At 40.0% G+C, this 16,810-nt stretch overlaps 1 protein-coding gene across 1 annotated transcript; it reads right to left on the reverse strand.

Annotated features, from left to right (window-relative positions):
- Nucleotides 1-1,462: 1,462 nt before the first annotated feature.
- On the reverse strand, nt 1,463-13,637 carry psmc1b (proteasome 26S subunit, ATPase 1b). The gene is made up of 11 exons (XM_038727517.1): nt 13,596-13,637; nt 13,020-13,073; nt 12,408-12,504; nt 10,475-10,599; nt 10,079-10,264; nt 9,785-9,913; nt 9,443-9,539; nt 5,485-5,674; nt 3,645-3,796; nt 2,945-3,099; nt 1,463-1,797 (listed from the first exon to the last, which is right to left on the reverse strand). Exons 1-11 carry the CDS (start codon nt 13,596-13,598, stop codon nt 1,663-1,665), a joined length of 1,323 nt encoding a protein of 440 aa, XP_038583445.1. The 5' UTR covers nt 13,599-13,637; the 3' UTR covers nt 1,463-1,662.
- Nucleotides 13,638-16,810: the final 3,173 nt, after the last annotated feature.

Here is a 16,810-nt window from a genome sequence, read left to right on the forward strand (position 1 = left end):
GATTTTTGCAGTATTTCCAAGCAACTTTTACCAACTGTAAGCACATCTAAAAATGTTGCTTGACAGTAATATTTGAGCCAGTGTTTGGTTTATTGAAGCTTTTTTTTGTTGAAGGTCCTTATCACTTCATGTTTGGGAACTTTCTTTTATCATCAAAACAAGGCTTTTATGCAGAGCAGTTATGTAGAGCACAATCCGTACACATCTTGAATGAACAATGTGAATGTGACATTTCAGAGAATGCCAGCACCATGATCAGCTGTTATCATCCCCCCCCATCAGCATCTGTGCGCTCACGGGGGCGGTTTAGAAAAACCCAGCCCAGAGTTTGCCTTGAGCTGACAGGGCAAATGCCTGATTAGAGCGCACACCCCTCTTCTTGTAACCCTCCCGGCCTCTCCGGCCCAACACGCCACACTTTGATTTAAATGGTTTGGAGGGTGGGGGGGTGTTTACCCCCTCCTCTCCTTTCTTCCATTTGCTGAATGCGCTGCGATGTTTGAGCTGCAGCTGAAATGCGTGACTGATTTAATAAGGAGAGTATGTTTCCGAGGAGGGGGCTGCAGCAGGAGCTCAGTTCTCACTCGAGCCCAGAGATGGCCCTGTAAAGTGGTTCGATGCCTGCTGCATGGGGCCACATTCTGCTGAGCACTGAGTTACACATGGCACCACATCAAGAGGAATTAAATCAACGCTGCTGTTCGCCGCATGTCAGACTGCAGCACGGGGGAGCTTAGCTGGATTTACTTAACCGTGCTGTAATAACGTAAAGGCCAATTTGAATAGAAGACTGCAAAATCAAATCAGACTGCACTCATCCCTCTGCCAGATATATTATCATGCGCAGGGACCCAATCATGCACCAGAATACACTAGGACCTCTCTCTTTTGCTAAGCAAGAATCCCTTTAAACACTTTGGAGTGAAGCATTAGCGCAATGACATTCTGCTGTTCCTGGAGGCAACATTCAAGTAAAATGCTATACTCAGGGTGTTTTATCTCATTCTGTAACCCCAAGATTTAATTATGTGCATTTGCAGTTGTCAAGTATGTGCGAGTCGTATGGAATATTCTAGTAATTAGCCAAGAATGTCTTTTAAAGGAGGGGATGGGCCATTCCTTCAAGTCTTTTCCTTGTCTGTGGTCTCTTGCCCGGGTATTGTCATCCTCAGAAAGTCTGGGAGACACAAGTAAGGAAAAAGAGCCTGACTTTGCATATTGATACGACTGATTACCTTCATGGCACCAAGGGGCTACAACACAGAGACTGAGCTAATTGAATTATTCATGTGATTAATTATCACAAGATATTACAGCACAGCGATGAACTCAATATACAGGAATCCAATAATAAGCAGACGTCAACAGATGCTGCCTCTGTATAAACAAGATTTCAGAGGGTGCTGCAAGCCAGAATGTCCCGGCAAAATAAATGGATAAAACAGATGACTAACACACACACTTAGCCTTTCTTTTTTTGTTGTCCTTTTATTTATTGTCTTTACACATAACGGTAACAGGAGAGTGGGAGAAACCAGACATGACATGCACAAAATATATCAAAACTCTGGGGAGACAGGCAACTCAACAGCTGCCTCCGTTCTTTCACACAGCGGTAGATAGAGAAGGGGTGAGGGTGAGAGAAATACAAATGTTTGAAGGTTAGAGGTAAAGCCCCTCCGGTGTGCCCTCCTGTTTCTTGTACAGGACGTTTTCCTTGGACTTCTTGAAGTCTTCGTTGGTGACTTTCATACGGCGCTCCCGTAAAGCCATGAGGCCTGCTTCAGTGCAGATGGCCTGGAGGACACAGGGAGAGGAGATGAATTCAAACGGAGGGAAACAAGCAGCAATTTAAGCTTTGTTTCTGTAAAAGAAAATAAGTCATATTGCACTCTGCAGAAATATAGTAAGAATGGGTGTGGAAGCTCATTTTAATACTGCAAAATAAAGCAGCAGTGACAATACTCTGTTTTGTGCCTTTAATTTTTAACTATGTGTGTTTAGCTTTTTAGTGTAACAGGTTAAACTAGTACCATATGCAAAAAACAAAAACTACGGAGGGAAACTAGTGAAATGTGGAAACAGCATATTTGTATATATAATATAAATACAAACACTACTTTTCATTTATTTGACAATACAATTAACTTGTCTAAGTTAAATCATTTAAACTGACCACAGTTCAGACCAAAATATGAACTTTAACAGCCTCGTGTGCCTGAGAGGTGGCTGTTGACAATAAGAAGTTCTCACTTTAAAAGCATAAACATTGGTTCACATAAAGTTCTTGAACACTGACAGTGTCCGGTATCAGAAGAGCTGCTGAACTATTTTATGCTAAAACCAGCTACTGTAAATGACTAACATCATTTATATGATAATGTTGATGATGTCAAAGACCAAAGTAACGAAGTATCATAAAACCAGTCAGTGTAATTCTGTCAGCTTCCACATGAGGGCAGCAGAGATGAGTCAGTGAGAGGTAAAGATCTGAAAGCACAGTCAACACTTGGGATTGGATCTTTCTGACGTAACACAGTTAAATAAGTGTTGATGTTACAACAATTTAGAAAATCAGTCCTTGTGGCTACCCTTCAGACTGCGTCGTCTTGTTTCCTTCGTTCTGCTGAGCCGCTGTTTGAACGGGCTCACTGCCAAGAACTTACACAATCCATAAATGGCTGCAGTCAGAGAACCAGGCCGGAGCAAATTAAGAAAACAGACAATGCATCTGCAGTGATAGGACGCCGTTCGATTGGACACAACCCCTACAATGATGTTTAAACCCCTCCAAAGTGGGGGAAAAAACTCACTGGAAACATAATTCCTAGCCATCACGTTTTTATTGGTCTAACCGATATTTATAAGACCCTTTCTATTCTAAAGAACAATGCAGCAGAGAGAAACCCAGTTTGCAGCTGTTACTTGTCAGTCTCACTCTTACCTTTATGTCTGCTCCTGACAGGTCGTCCTTAGCCAGGATGAGGTCATCAAGGGTGACATCATCTGCTACCGTCATGCGGCTCGTGTGGATCTGGAAGATCCTCCTTTTGGTCTTCTCGTCTGGAAGGGGAAACTCGATCTTACGGTCGATTCTCCCTGAAGAGCAAACAAAGACATGATCAACTGCTGCTGTAAAGAGCTTCCTACAGTTTTGCCAATTTCAACTCTTCTGACATTGTATTCATTAGACCAAACAAATCCGATTAATCCCCACAGCAGTGCGCCATTTTGTCAAATACTGATCAAATTTGGTTAATTTATCAAATATCAATCATTTAAGCAAGCCAATAAGGAAGCTCCTTTGCCTATGATGATTCTAACCATTTTATTTTTAAAGTACAGTTTATAGTAAAGCATTTTAATAGCAGATATGAGTCAGTGATCAGCTGATTATACTGTTAAGTGTAAGTAAATTCATTTCTGATAAACAAGTGACCACCTTTAGCATCAATCTATGTTTTGAAGTGGGGTTGCCAAAGAGAAAGAAAATATCATTCATTCATTCTAAAAGCAGAAAATAAATATGACATAATTTCCAGTTTGTGCCATGACTCTGCAGAAGACAAATGTCTATAAACTTTACTGTAGATATGCAAGCGGTCAGAGTCAGTGACAAATAGAGGCAGAATCAGACTACTGACCAGGTCTGATGAGGGCTGGGTCCAGTGTTTCTATCCGATTGGTGGCCATGATAACTTTCACATCTCCCCGCGAGTCGAAGCCGTCCAACTGGTTGAGCAGCTCCAGCATGGTCCTCTGGATTTCCCTTTCACCGCCAGAGTTCGAGTCATACCTACACATCACGAATAGGAAGCATTTATCTATCACGATCCACTATATTGCCCTACATCCTCAGACTCCAAGGACTTGTCCATCCTGCAGTCTTGCTATCACTAACCCATTTACCTTTGTGTTTTGCTGTCTTTTCCAAGTGAGGTAAAACAACTGGCCCCCCTCTACAAACTCAGTTATTATTTAAGTGAGTCAACATCCAACCAAAGTCACATACAGGCTCATTCATTTAAGTCAGCCAATAAGTCCTACCTAACAGTGTTAGTATCTTTTTACATTTTGCTGCAAACAGTGACGCAAGACCGACAAATAAAGCCTTTGATTTGGTGTTAATTTCTCTGTTAACAGTCCTCTGTAGAGATGCAGCGATTTCACTACTGTGCTTTAAAATGTCACGGTTAAGTAATCGCAAAGGCTCCAGTACACAAGTGTTTCTGTTGCAGGGAAAGGAACTGTTGCAACTTGCACAAAACGAAAACAAAAAGTTAAACAAGAGGCAGACAAGCTTATAGTGCCGAGTTTATCAGAGACGTAGCGGATACTACTGTACCCTGGCTAAACTATGGTAGAGGGACCAAACTGTGAAGCTTTATTTCCACCAAAGAATCGGCTGAAGTCGGCAGTATGGGAGCATTTCGGGTACACCAAGACTGTTCAGGGCGTTAGTGAAGATGACAGATCACCTGTTCAAAAACATGCCGTTAAAAGGTTGCTGCTAAAGGAGTGAATAACTACATCAAATTTGATGCAGTACCTGCAGATCAACACCCAGCTTTGCACGCTCAAGTAAAGGTAATACATAATAACTGAGTTAAATAACGTAAGTTGGTAGGGAAATAAATATAAACGTGTCACTTACAATCGATGCTGTAGTGGTGAGAGTCGAGCTTTAGGTGCAACGTAAACAAACAAAGAAGCATGTAACTTTTCAGACCCACGACAACGACAGCGCCGCTGCACTGTGAAACCCGTTATTTTCAATGGCTTGTTGCCACATCAAGCAACATGCACCGCGTCGCTTGGAGAGCTCGTGTGCACGCCACTGTCAAAGTAGTTGATCTTACGCAGGCCTTTATGGATGACAGTCACTTAACATTTAACATTACATCCTGTTGCCTCCTCCTGTCTGTGGTGAGAAAATGTTAGCTTTGTATTTTAATATGCCAGGTGTAAAACACTAACTAGGGTTGGGCCGATAGACGATGCCATCGTCCATGGCTGACAGATGGTCAATGGTTGAGCAGGTATTGTGATTGTAAAACCCCGCTCCCCTTTCCCCTGGGGGCTAAATAAGTTAATATTCATCTTATATTAATAATACTACTTAAATGTTTTAGACACATTGTTAATGTAATTAAATATTAAAATCAACTTAATTACTAGTGTTGTTAAATTAATTATTGCATAATAATTGTGATACCGTGATCATTCCTCTGACAATAATTGTACCAACATGTAATCGTTGCATCCCTAGTCCTCTTTATCAGTCAGAGAGGGAAGAAGTTACAGCTACTGCATGACATCATGCCCACCTGAAAAACAAAGTGTGATGTGCGCACAGGCAAAGCCAGTTATCACACTTTCTAATAACCTTGTCATCCATCTCTGACTCTTCAACACCATAAGCGTTATGTTTTCACTACTCTCATGTTCTCAGTCTGAAATAGCTTTCATGAGGCGCCTGTGTACCTCTTAGTGCCGATGGCATCAATCTCATCGATGAAGACGATGGAGGGCGCGTGCTCCTCTGCCACCCTGAAGAGCTCTCGGACCAGCTTGGGCCCATCTCCCAGGTACTTCTGGATCAGCTCTGAGCCCACCACACGCAGGAAGGTGGCTGATGTCTGATTGGCAACGGCCTTGGCGAGCAGCGTCTTACCTGTAACAGTTCAAGAATACCTTTGGCATGAGAACACAATAATGAGATCACTGTAGCACCATTAGTTAAGTTAGTTAAGAGGTTCCCAACATCAACATTTGAGACCTTGTTCACTACTGGTTTTATTCTAGCTGCTGAACATCCAGGTGAATATAATCATTTATTGGTAGGGAAGAATAGCAACAGATGTTACAGACACTTAAATTCATCTGCAATATATCAATTTAGAGACATTTTCAGTAAAAGGGTATGATGAAGAGCTTCTGAGGTTTTCTGGAAAACAAAAATATCACATGGTGCCCAAGTGCACATAAAACCATTCATAAAAAGATCACACACACAATTGTTGTCTTATTGCCTAGTTTTGATCTAGATATATTAAAACACTCTCCAATTTGAAGAGACAGACAAGTCAAAATTATTGAGGAAAATATCAAGAAGCGGTAAAATGTAAGAAGTAGAGCTGAATGATTAATCGTTTTCAAATCAAAATTGCAATTTAAAAGACGAAGCTAAGAATTTAGCTAATCGTGAAGACGGTGATTAAAATGCTGACTTGTTCAGATTTTGCTTATTTGTTCAGTTGTCCTTGATTTTTGTCACTATGTGGTTATACTGTTTCTTTTTTTTAAATCCGTTTTAACTGTGTTTATTGTCAATGTACTTTGGGGAACCTGAGAAGGGTGTTTTATTTTAAAAATTGACCGGAATCTCAATGCCGTTCTGTGTCTGACTTCCTGCCTGGTTCATCTGCTCTGTGCTGCTTGACGTGGCTTCAGTCAAAAATAGACTGGCGGTGAATAATGAACTTTAGCAAAACTTGAATAAAATAAAACAATCGCAAATCGAATCGTAATCGCAATATCTGGCAGAAAAATCGCAATTAGATTTTTTCCCCCCCTAATCAGAAGGAAAGCATTCTTTATTTTTGTAGTAAATCTTTTAACCAGGCACCACTAGTGGTGGTCAATAATCACTAAAAATATGTCCGTGTATTTATTGTTTTACCCTTGACAAAAACAACTGAGTGATGATCTATGTTTTATTATTTCATAAACCAAACGGTTTAAAGGTTCGAAACAAAGCAGCAGACCGGGAACTCCATAACTTTTCTATTTTTTTTCAAATTTGTTGTCAGTAACCATAATCATTCATCAGGGGTGCTGAGAGAAGGTCAGTCTATATAATGATGTCATGCTGTATGGTGTGTGATAGTCATGTTTTTGTATTCATTTGAATGGCCAGGATAACTTATATCTACTAGTTATTAAGAAATTTACCACAATTTGAGACCGTTTCACACCTCAGCAGACAGCAAACTTGAACATCAACGTACTGCATGTTTAAACAGCCACAGCAACTACAGAGTCAACAACAGGAACTAATGCATGAGAACTGCAGAGAGAGGAAGGAGAGACAGTGCCTGGACGAGAGAGAGTGTGACCCATCATAGTCTATAAAAATGCAGCACAGTGAGGATACAGACGTTTGATACAAGCGTACTAACCAATATAAACGCAGCTGTTTGTCAGAAACTCCAGTCTGCATACACAAACCGCAGAACTGCAGAGTAACATCAGGCTTCATCATCAAATAAAGGTTAATATCGACACCATATTCACGCTCCCTCTATCTCACTTGTCCACTCTAGCTCTCTTGCTCGACATTGACAAGCGCATTGACTTCACGAAAAGTTAAACATGTTTCAGCAAAAGGCACCTTATACAGGTGAACAGCCAGCCAGACACAAACCTTGCTTCTCTTATTAACGCATCTCTCTCACTCTTGTTTGTGCTGCTCAAGCTGCCCACAGAGTCACGCAGTGCTCCTGATGGCCAATCCGACAATGGTTTCTTGTTTTGTTCGTCAGCTCATTTGATCTCAGAAGTTCACTCAGTCACAGCTTTGCAGCATTGACACATCAGTTCGATTAAGTCTCCTGGCTGGTTTATGTCAAACCATAGTCATAATTAGCCCATTTTTCCAGCTGTTCATACCAGGCTCTAAATCCAAACCAAGAATCACAACTTTTGTCCTTCTACAGTGATTACACACACACACCTATTGTGTCTGAAAAGTTCTCATAACTCTCCCCATATACAAACAATACACACGTTATCGCTGCGCATAGTTTCCAAAGATAGAAAAAAAAATGCTCAATAACTATTCTCCTCCCTGCCCGAGTGGAAATTAAACTTTCTATCTACTTCTAAGAGTGATGATGTGTAGATCTTCATGAATGCACAATGAAGGATGTAGAGTTGTACTGAAACAGCCAAGTTAAAATGAAGTGCACTGCACTTAACCTTTTCTTCCTTTATTAATGAGATCTCGTTCAGTGAAGAACAGATTTGATTTGTAATGATGTGTAAAATTACTATTTTAATGCTGCACACTGTGGCCGAAGTTGACAACGTTCACAAAGGCAATCTAAGTGATATTAATTAAAGTGCTTTGATGAAACGATTCAAGTCATAATAACCATATTTCATACAATTGCTGACGGTACAGTTTTATTGTGTTGTCCTGAATCCTTAAAACAGTGTAACACTGAGTGTAAAGCACTTTTATCTGTGTCAGTACAGAGAGGCTGCAGGAGGTCAGTGACACTTTCTCACCTTCCCTTTTGTGGTGCCCTTTACAAAAGGTCCCTAATGGTCAATTGGAATTTGATAGAGACGTCAAACTGGGTAACAAAACCTTCATCTCTGGATTTCATTTAAAAATCCTTCATACTAATATAACTGAACTGGGAAATCAAAGATTAGGGTTTATGTGTATATGTAATTCTGGTACAACATATTTGTAAAACTTAACGTCAGCTCCCCTTGCACTGGGTTAACATGCCTGCTGGTCATTATATTTACTCTTGTCAGCTCGTGTGTGTGTGTTATGGGCTCATTGATATCTCAGCCAACCTGTCTCTTTGTGCTTCACATTGTTTTAATACCTATTTTTTGGATTAATAAAGGTTTAGATTTTAATATAATTGCTTCCCAGTCTTGCCTTCAGGGTGCTAGGGACCTTTTGTTTGTGACTACAAGGGGGGCCTACACTATCTTCCTAGCTGTCCATCAATTGTATTTCACCTATTTAACCAAGAATGATAAAGCTAGAGATTGATGTAATGAATTTCTTGGGACCACTGGGTAGTGAGATTATGGTAGTTTGTTCTTAGGGTTTTCTGTACGTAGGTCAGAAATTATACTATAGCTTGCATGTGTTTCATTTATTTGTAGTACTTCAAATATATATATTTGCTTAGTGTTTGGGCCCCTACGTACAAGCTTCAGATAGCTTAAAAAGGGTGTCCCTTTTCACAAATCTGCATTATTTCTAATGATTGTACTTGTATTTTAATGTTTTGTGAATAAGTAAACTGAACTGACATTGGCATCCTGCAGCCACAAAGACTAAAATTAAAACTAAAACTAGGCATTTTCAAAAATTAAATAAATAAACTAGCAAACCCACGTTAAAAACTAATTAAAACTAAGCTGAAATTGAAAACAAAAAGTCAAAATGAAATAAAAACTAATGAAAAATCCAAAACTATAAGAACCTAGATTGGTAGTAGATCACTTTATGATAATTATGAGTTCAGCCTTAATGAATTGTTCTTATTTCTCTACAACATGGAGTAAGGGACGCTGGCTGAACTGTGGGTTACAGGTTAGAACAATGACAGCCCTCTGAAAAAGTCCATTCTGCAGGAGTTTTACGAGTTTGAAAACTGCTGATGGTAAAATATTTGATGGAAGCACTTACCTGTGCCAGGAGGTCCATATAAGATGACACCTTTGGGGGGCTTAATGCCCATCTCTTCATAATACTCTGGATGTGTGAGAGGCAACTCCACTGACTCCTGTATAGAACAACAAAAACCTGCACAGTCAGCCTCAGTGTCTAACGAAAAAGATGATTAACCAATACAAGCTAACAGCACAACCATTCAACCATACAGTTGTGTCGAGACTTTGGATGTACTATTACCCCTCTTTAAATTCATAGTGTTACACAGTTTTCTCTTAATTTAATATGATTAACAAATAAATCCTTTCTGTGCTCTGATTTTTTGACATGGCAGGTTTAAATGTTTGTATGATATACTTTTATCTCCTGGATCTGATTGTCCAGTCCTCCGATGTCAGCGTAGGTTTCTTGTGGGGCCTTCTCCACCTTCATGACTGTCACCAAGGGATCAGTGTCGTCCATCAGCACCCCAATCACAGCATGAACCTACAGGAGATGCACAAAACAGGACAATTATTAAGAAATAAGAGGGGTGGCTGAAATTCTCAAAACTTTTTTTTTTTTTTTTTTAAGTATTCCAAAGATATCTCCATTAAAATGAAAACAGCTAAACCTAGACTTACGATACTCACTGATTATTACTAATATTACCTTGTGGTTGAGCAGGACAGAGCAGCCTGGCTCCAGCAGATCCTTATCCACAAAGGACAGGATGCTGACATAGTGCTCTGATCCCACTGAGGTGGAAACGATGGCGTGGTTGTCATCAATGATTTCCTCTAGAGTGCCCACAGACATTGGGGTCCCGCGCAGGTCGTCCACCTTTGACCTCTCCTCCTGTAAAGCAGATAGGACCAGGATTATTGTAAGATGAAAACTCTGGTCTGTTTTGTTTTATTCTGTAATATGACCAAAGTTCAGTAAAAAAAAAAAAATACTCAAAAAAAACCAAAACAAGAACAAGGTGAAAAAACAGGATTGTTGTATCTACCTAAATATCCAGCGCAAAACCTAGTGAGGCACATACGGTATGTAACAAGGACTGACCTCCTGTTTCTCCTCCAGAGGCTTCATCTGCTCCTGGTTCCTGATGAACTCCTCCTCCATCAGTAGGTAGTCTTTGATCCGCTCCTGCTTCAGCAGCTTTAGACGGCACTGAGTATGAGGGGTGACTGAAAGGCAAACACAGTCCAGCATATGTAAAGTGTACATTAAAAAATTACAATTATATAAAAATCCATTTGATCACTTTGTTTCACAGACTTTGCTTTCCCTCTTAAACATAAAGGCTGTCAATATCATGCTTCCCCCTTCACTATTCACACTCATCTGATATCTTTACTTTCTCTTACATTCACTTTTTATTAAATAATGATCAATAAGGAGTTTAAATAGCATTCATGGTTCAACATAAGCAATGGCCTGGGGCTAGTAAAAATGTATGTAGGGCAAGTCGATTGGCCAGGCACTGGCCCGTTCACAACAGTTGCTCTGTCTAAATCGGAAGACAGCTGCCTTGCTTGCTATGTCCTATGCTGTCTCCAAAGGCACTGTAACTGTTGGGTGTCTTAAAGTTCACCATGTCCACCGGCTGCTCTGGCACAACTCTCTGTGATTTACAGAGTTTGCTGATGAACAGATAGCATTACTAGTTGAGTCAGCCCGAACTGGGAGCCTGGAGCACCCGGGGTGTTTATTGACACCTCTACTCAAGCACTGGAGGTTTTCAGGTGGGGAACCCAGCAGGGAATGATGGCGGGGAGCAGCGCCGGATTGGGCACTAGTACCGGAGGTGGGAGAGCGGGCCACAAAACCACGCTCAGCAGCCTCCCAGTGAACTTGGCCTAAACAGGTCCAAACACAGCCTCAAAGACCAACAGGGAATACAGTACTGAGGTGATTTACAGAGTTTCTTGATGGACAGATAGCAGTTTAGCAAAAAGAAAAGCTAACTGTATCTGTCTTATCTGTTAGCTCAGTTAGCTGTGCAGCTAACAATCGTATTAGCCAAGTCAGCCCCAGGGTGCCAAGAGGCAAACCTAGCAAGAAAACCACCTAGGTATTGTATTCCCAGCGGTCTGGCCTCTGTTGGTCTAGGATGCTGTGTTCGGTAGCGGTCGTCTTATGTGCATGTGTTCACTCGCACAGACTTCACTGGTAAAAAACTTTGTAGCCCATGACGTTACAAGTCGCCGTGGATATTTTATAAGCACGGACCAGGTAAACAGCAGTGAACACACAGGGTGCAGATGTTTGTTTCGGTTGTTTGATAGGCTGGGTCATTAACAAGCAGACATGCGGCTCACCTGCTGCCGTCATAACGGATTGTGTGTGGAAAAATACGGGAAAAAGACGCGTTCTGTGTCTTTTAGGCCACTTTATAAAACATACTGCTGATGGAGAAAGCAGACGGAGGGGGGAGAGACAGAGAGAGGTGGGGCAAGCCGGTGTGTTTGCAGTTAGATACCACAGGTGTAAGGTTAGTGTGGGGAGAAGAGAAGTCTGAAACAGGTGCAAAGCAGGTTTATTTAAAAATAATAAAATTCTTGGGGATTAAAACCTGCTTTCGCTTTCACAGGGCAGTATAATGTGAACAATTTAGATTTATTTGTTGCAGGCAGCTTTACAATCACGATGGTGACTCACGATGGCATCTTCTATCAGCCTAACCCTAATTACAATGTATATACAATTAATAAAGTATCAGTGTTATGGATGGTGTTAGTTTTTTTTTTTACAGGGCCAATAAAATTACGCAAGGGGACAGTGGGGGGATGGAGATGTTACATTGGACACTGGTATTGCTCTCTACTGTACAGATAAACAGCATCCTTAAATGTATCAGATTAGCTCAAATAAAGCTAGAGGGGAGACTTAAAAATTGAAAATTTATCATATATTAACCAACTGCAAAAACTGAGAAGAACTATCAGACAGATAAAACATGACTTCCCAACTATCTGCTTTTTCAGTTCCTTACCCAATGGTAGTTTGCTAGCAGCATCTGGTCCCTTGGTCTTCTTCTTTCTCTTGCCAACTCTAGTGGGAATTGGAGGCTCATACTTCTTTTTCTTATCCTTCAATTGGCACAAAGTGGAGTAACATACATCAGAAAAGGTAAAAGTCATAAAATACAGAGTTTCTTTTTCACAAACCCTCAAATATTAAACAAAAATATTAATTTTTGTAACATAATTAGACAAATTTAGCAAATACTTCCTTGTTTGTTACCTTGGCAAACAGCCCTGCAAGATATTAGCCTACTTGTGGAATATAGTATAGAAGCTTTTTTTGCTCTCAACATATGTTTAACAAACAGCATGTGTGGCTGGCTGATTAAATAGTGAGATGAAAGAAGCCAAAGCAGACAAAATATCTTAGAATACTATATAGAATAAATATGTGGTAATTACTAGAAGATGTAATACCTATTGTAGCCCTCACTGTCAAACAACACCATCCTAATACGCAATAATTTGTGCCAATAATAAATAGGTTTATTTCAGAGGCCCCTTAAAAGAATAACATTAACATTCGGTTACCAATACAAGCAAGTCCAGACATTAGCTGGCAGGAGCTGTGTCATTCTCACCTTGTCATCCTTCTTGCCTCCACCTGGACCGTGGCCTCCACTCTGGCTTTGACCCTAGAAGAATATCAGACATTTGTTACAATAGTTACCCGTTTATTCTGACCGTTATATAACGTTAGAGTGGTTTCCCTTCCAAAACAGCTAGTTAGCGGAGCAGCTGACATTAACATTAAGTCGCCGTTACCTACGTGTATAGCTAAATTCAACACGTTAACTTCGCTTGTATTACTGAAAAGACAAACTCTGTGACACTAATGCCATCCGCGAAGAAATATGATACACGCAAATATAAAGAAAAACTGCCTCAAATATCAATGACTTTGCTAATAAGAGCTAGGAAAACGACTGCTGCCAAGAGAGAAAAAAGCTAATGTAACTTAGCTAGCCTTCGGCTAGTAAGCTCTTACCTACTACTAATTCTGTTGTTACTTCCCAAATAAGACATAAAACCGCCTGAGGCTACATGGTAGCACGAATGTTGACGTTTCAATCGCTATACGTAATGTTTTATTAGTGAATAATACGTTTTAGTAAGATAAATAGACGAGCCGCAGAGAAAATTGCTTGCTCACTTACCATTGTTACTTGTCGCTCTGAAGTGACGTCAGAGAGTACGGAAACTCAGTAGGACAAATGAACGCACAAACATGCGTACTATACAATACTGTACAGTTGAGGCTAAAATTGTTTTAAAGGTACAAATTAGTATGTTTTTATCCAAATATTGACTTTAGGTAGTTCTGCCTTTTTGTATACATACTTCAGCCATGGATTATACTTTACAAGTAAACAGCAAAGAGACAAGAAAGAATAATGGAACAGCTTGGACCTCTATGGTGATGTTACTGGGACATTTCATGCCCATGAAAAAACACAACATATTTATGCTCCACTAAACTGTTTGCCATTGGACTATCTTTAAAAAAAATATAACTTCATGACATCATACCCTCATAGAAACCTTTGCTACTGTTGAGAGTTATAAGATTGGAGCTTGCAGCCCTTTGTTGCACTGCTGGGCAGAAAGAATCAGACCCCTACTGTTAAGATGCCATAAAATGGGCAGCATCAATGTGAAAAACAAAAGCCTATGATTTCCAGTTTAGCTTAGTTGTCTGCATATGTAGGCCATATATACAGACTTAACTGTCTCAACTCATGAGAATAACACACTGTGTTTTTGTTTTCATGAAGGTACTCATTTTAACTTATTGCACCTTCAGGGCCATCATTAGAGCAAGAAAAGAAACAAACTCTGCTGATTCCTGTACTTTCAACAAGACAAAAAGTGAGTTTATTGTATGTCATGAAGATTAACAAAATGACCAACGTGGTTAATGAACATGTTAACACTTAGGTGAAAGACACAAACTCAGCAAGACAAGGTAGGCTTTGATGTATGCGTGTAAGGACAGCATGCTCAATACTGCACAAGGTCTTTACGTTGGAGCTCAACATTTAGAGGATGGAATAAAGCTGCAGAAATAATGTCTTACATTTGCTTCTGAACAAAAGCATTGTTCACTGTGCATATTTTTGAGTAGCGCCATGTGTCACCTGGATCTCAGCCTTGGTTTTCACAGTGACTATTTAATTGGCTTATGCTACCCTCCCCTGTCACACTCGTGCACACAACAAATCAGTAATTATGCACACAACACTGACAATGCATCCCACCGATCCTTATTAAGTCATTAAGGTAATTAGAAAATTGTGCAGGGCTATCACTATTTGTGTTGTGTAGCTAATCCCACTGGTCAAACATGTCAGTATATGTGCAAAGCCATTTCTTGACAGCCACTGGCCCTAATTGGGTCCAGCATCAGTGTGCTTATTGACTAAAAGCTTTTTTTATGATTGCATATATTACACATTATATAATGTATAACACCTAAATAACAGATTTTCCCCCAACATTTTTCAAATAGCCGCCATCTCTGTGTCTGCGGTGTCTGTAACTCTCTGGGAGTTGTCATGTCTCATAACAGAGCTTTAACAAAGAGTCTTTGTATGTCTGCATCTGTCCACCTGTAGCACACACGCACACATGCATTTGTGCACACACAAACAGACAGGAACACATAGGTATTTGTTCAAAGCTATTATTATACGTGTGAGCTGCGCACAGATTATCTGACATATTCTCTGATATTCTATTAAGCTATTAAAGTGCATGATTTTGTGTGAGTGTGTGCAGTGTGCATGTCCATGAACACTGGCAATGGCAAAGCAACATCTTTGCAGTTTGTGTGTCAGATTATTCTATTTGAGGGTGAGATTGTCTCCATAGCAAAGAGTGGAGGCTGCTAGATTCAAGTTATTTTTGGCAGTTTTATTATTCAGTATAGGATATTGGATTTCAGTATTTAGGGATTTGTTCATATCTGTGTTGTTTTCTCCCTCTCTACTGTTAATTAACTTGCTGAATATGTAGCTGACATCTCAGTTCTAGTATTGATCAGAGCAAAATGTTCAAACATAGGTTAAGGTGACCAGATTTCTCAAATGAAAACCAGGGACATTTTTGGTTTGGTGGTCAGTATGTCATCAAAAAATATAATGTTATTTATTATATATGGATTAAAAATGGGGACAATTTTGGTTTTGTAATCTGTCAAATATAACTCTTCTGAATGAAATCAGGTCATTTTGAGACAGAAACTACCTTTCAGTCAATAAGTAGAAGCTGCAGTCACTTTCTGGCAAGTGGAATACTGCATTACATGGGTTGTATTGGCCATTTAAAAGGTATTTTAACAGGTAAAAAGGACTACATTGGATTGGATCTTTATTTTATGTATAACTCAGCAGTAAGTCATGTTAATAAAGTCTACAGTCCGTTTTCCAAATATAAACAAGGATATTAGATAAAGACCTACCAAACATAATCCATCGGCAACAACAGGCTTCTATTATTGCCTATTATCACGTATATCTCATGCCCGGTTATGTTAGAAACTGCAAACACCAATTCCGCCACAATTGTGATTATTCCGTTAAAAGAAACGTTCAAGTATCACAAAGACATAGACAAAGTGATGTTTATTTGCAGGTTATGTCTGCTTTAACGTTCCCGCGAATGGCAATCACTTTTCGGCACTACATCTGTATGCTCTGCTGTCCAGTCCTTCTGGTTACGTAAAATTAGTTTTCAGGTCTGTTAACACCTTATACAGTCTATGATTAACACACAGTTAAAAACGTGGATAGTTGCGGAGACATCTCCAGACTGGGACAGGACACCAAAACAGCGGGCTGCCCCCGGGAAACGGGGACGTCTGGTCACCCTCACATAGGTTAAATAGGTACATAAAGACAAGGTGTACTTTGATTCGTGTCTTCACCTTACAATGGATGAATTGGATGAAATGGATGAATTAAAGCTGCAGCAATTGACTAACTTAGCTGGTGAACCTTGATTTCATATGCCGAAATGACAGCTGTCTGTTGGAAGAACAGCTATAGCTAGCTAACTAAGATAATGTTAACCCCCGAGAGATGTTTGACAATTCTGTCACCGGCAGACTTTGCGTTTTTAGAATAAAAAAAAAAATAAAAATCTTGCATAAGATTGCAATTTATGGTTACAGACATGATATTGGGCTAAAAGACTGAGGCAAAAGCTGGAGTAGGGCAGATGTGCTAACGTTACCCTAAACTCTGATAGCATCCAGGAGCATGCAGTGGGAAAATCCAACACAGTGGATAAGCTACTGCTAGTCAGTGCTTATGATGTGCTCTTCGGAGTTACTACTGTAAGCTAGTTAGGCGGACATGCTAATACGTTAGAG

Source organism: Micropterus salmoides, unplaced genomic scaffold (genome assembly GCF_014851395.1).
Source record: "Micropterus salmoides isolate LMB-PRFRI ecotype aquatic unplaced genomic scaffold, ASM1485139v1 Ms_hic_scaffold_18, whole genome shotgun sequence".
Taxonomy (NCBI): domain Eukaryota; kingdom Metazoa; phylum Chordata; class Actinopteri; order Centrarchiformes; family Centrarchidae; genus Micropterus; species Micropterus salmoides.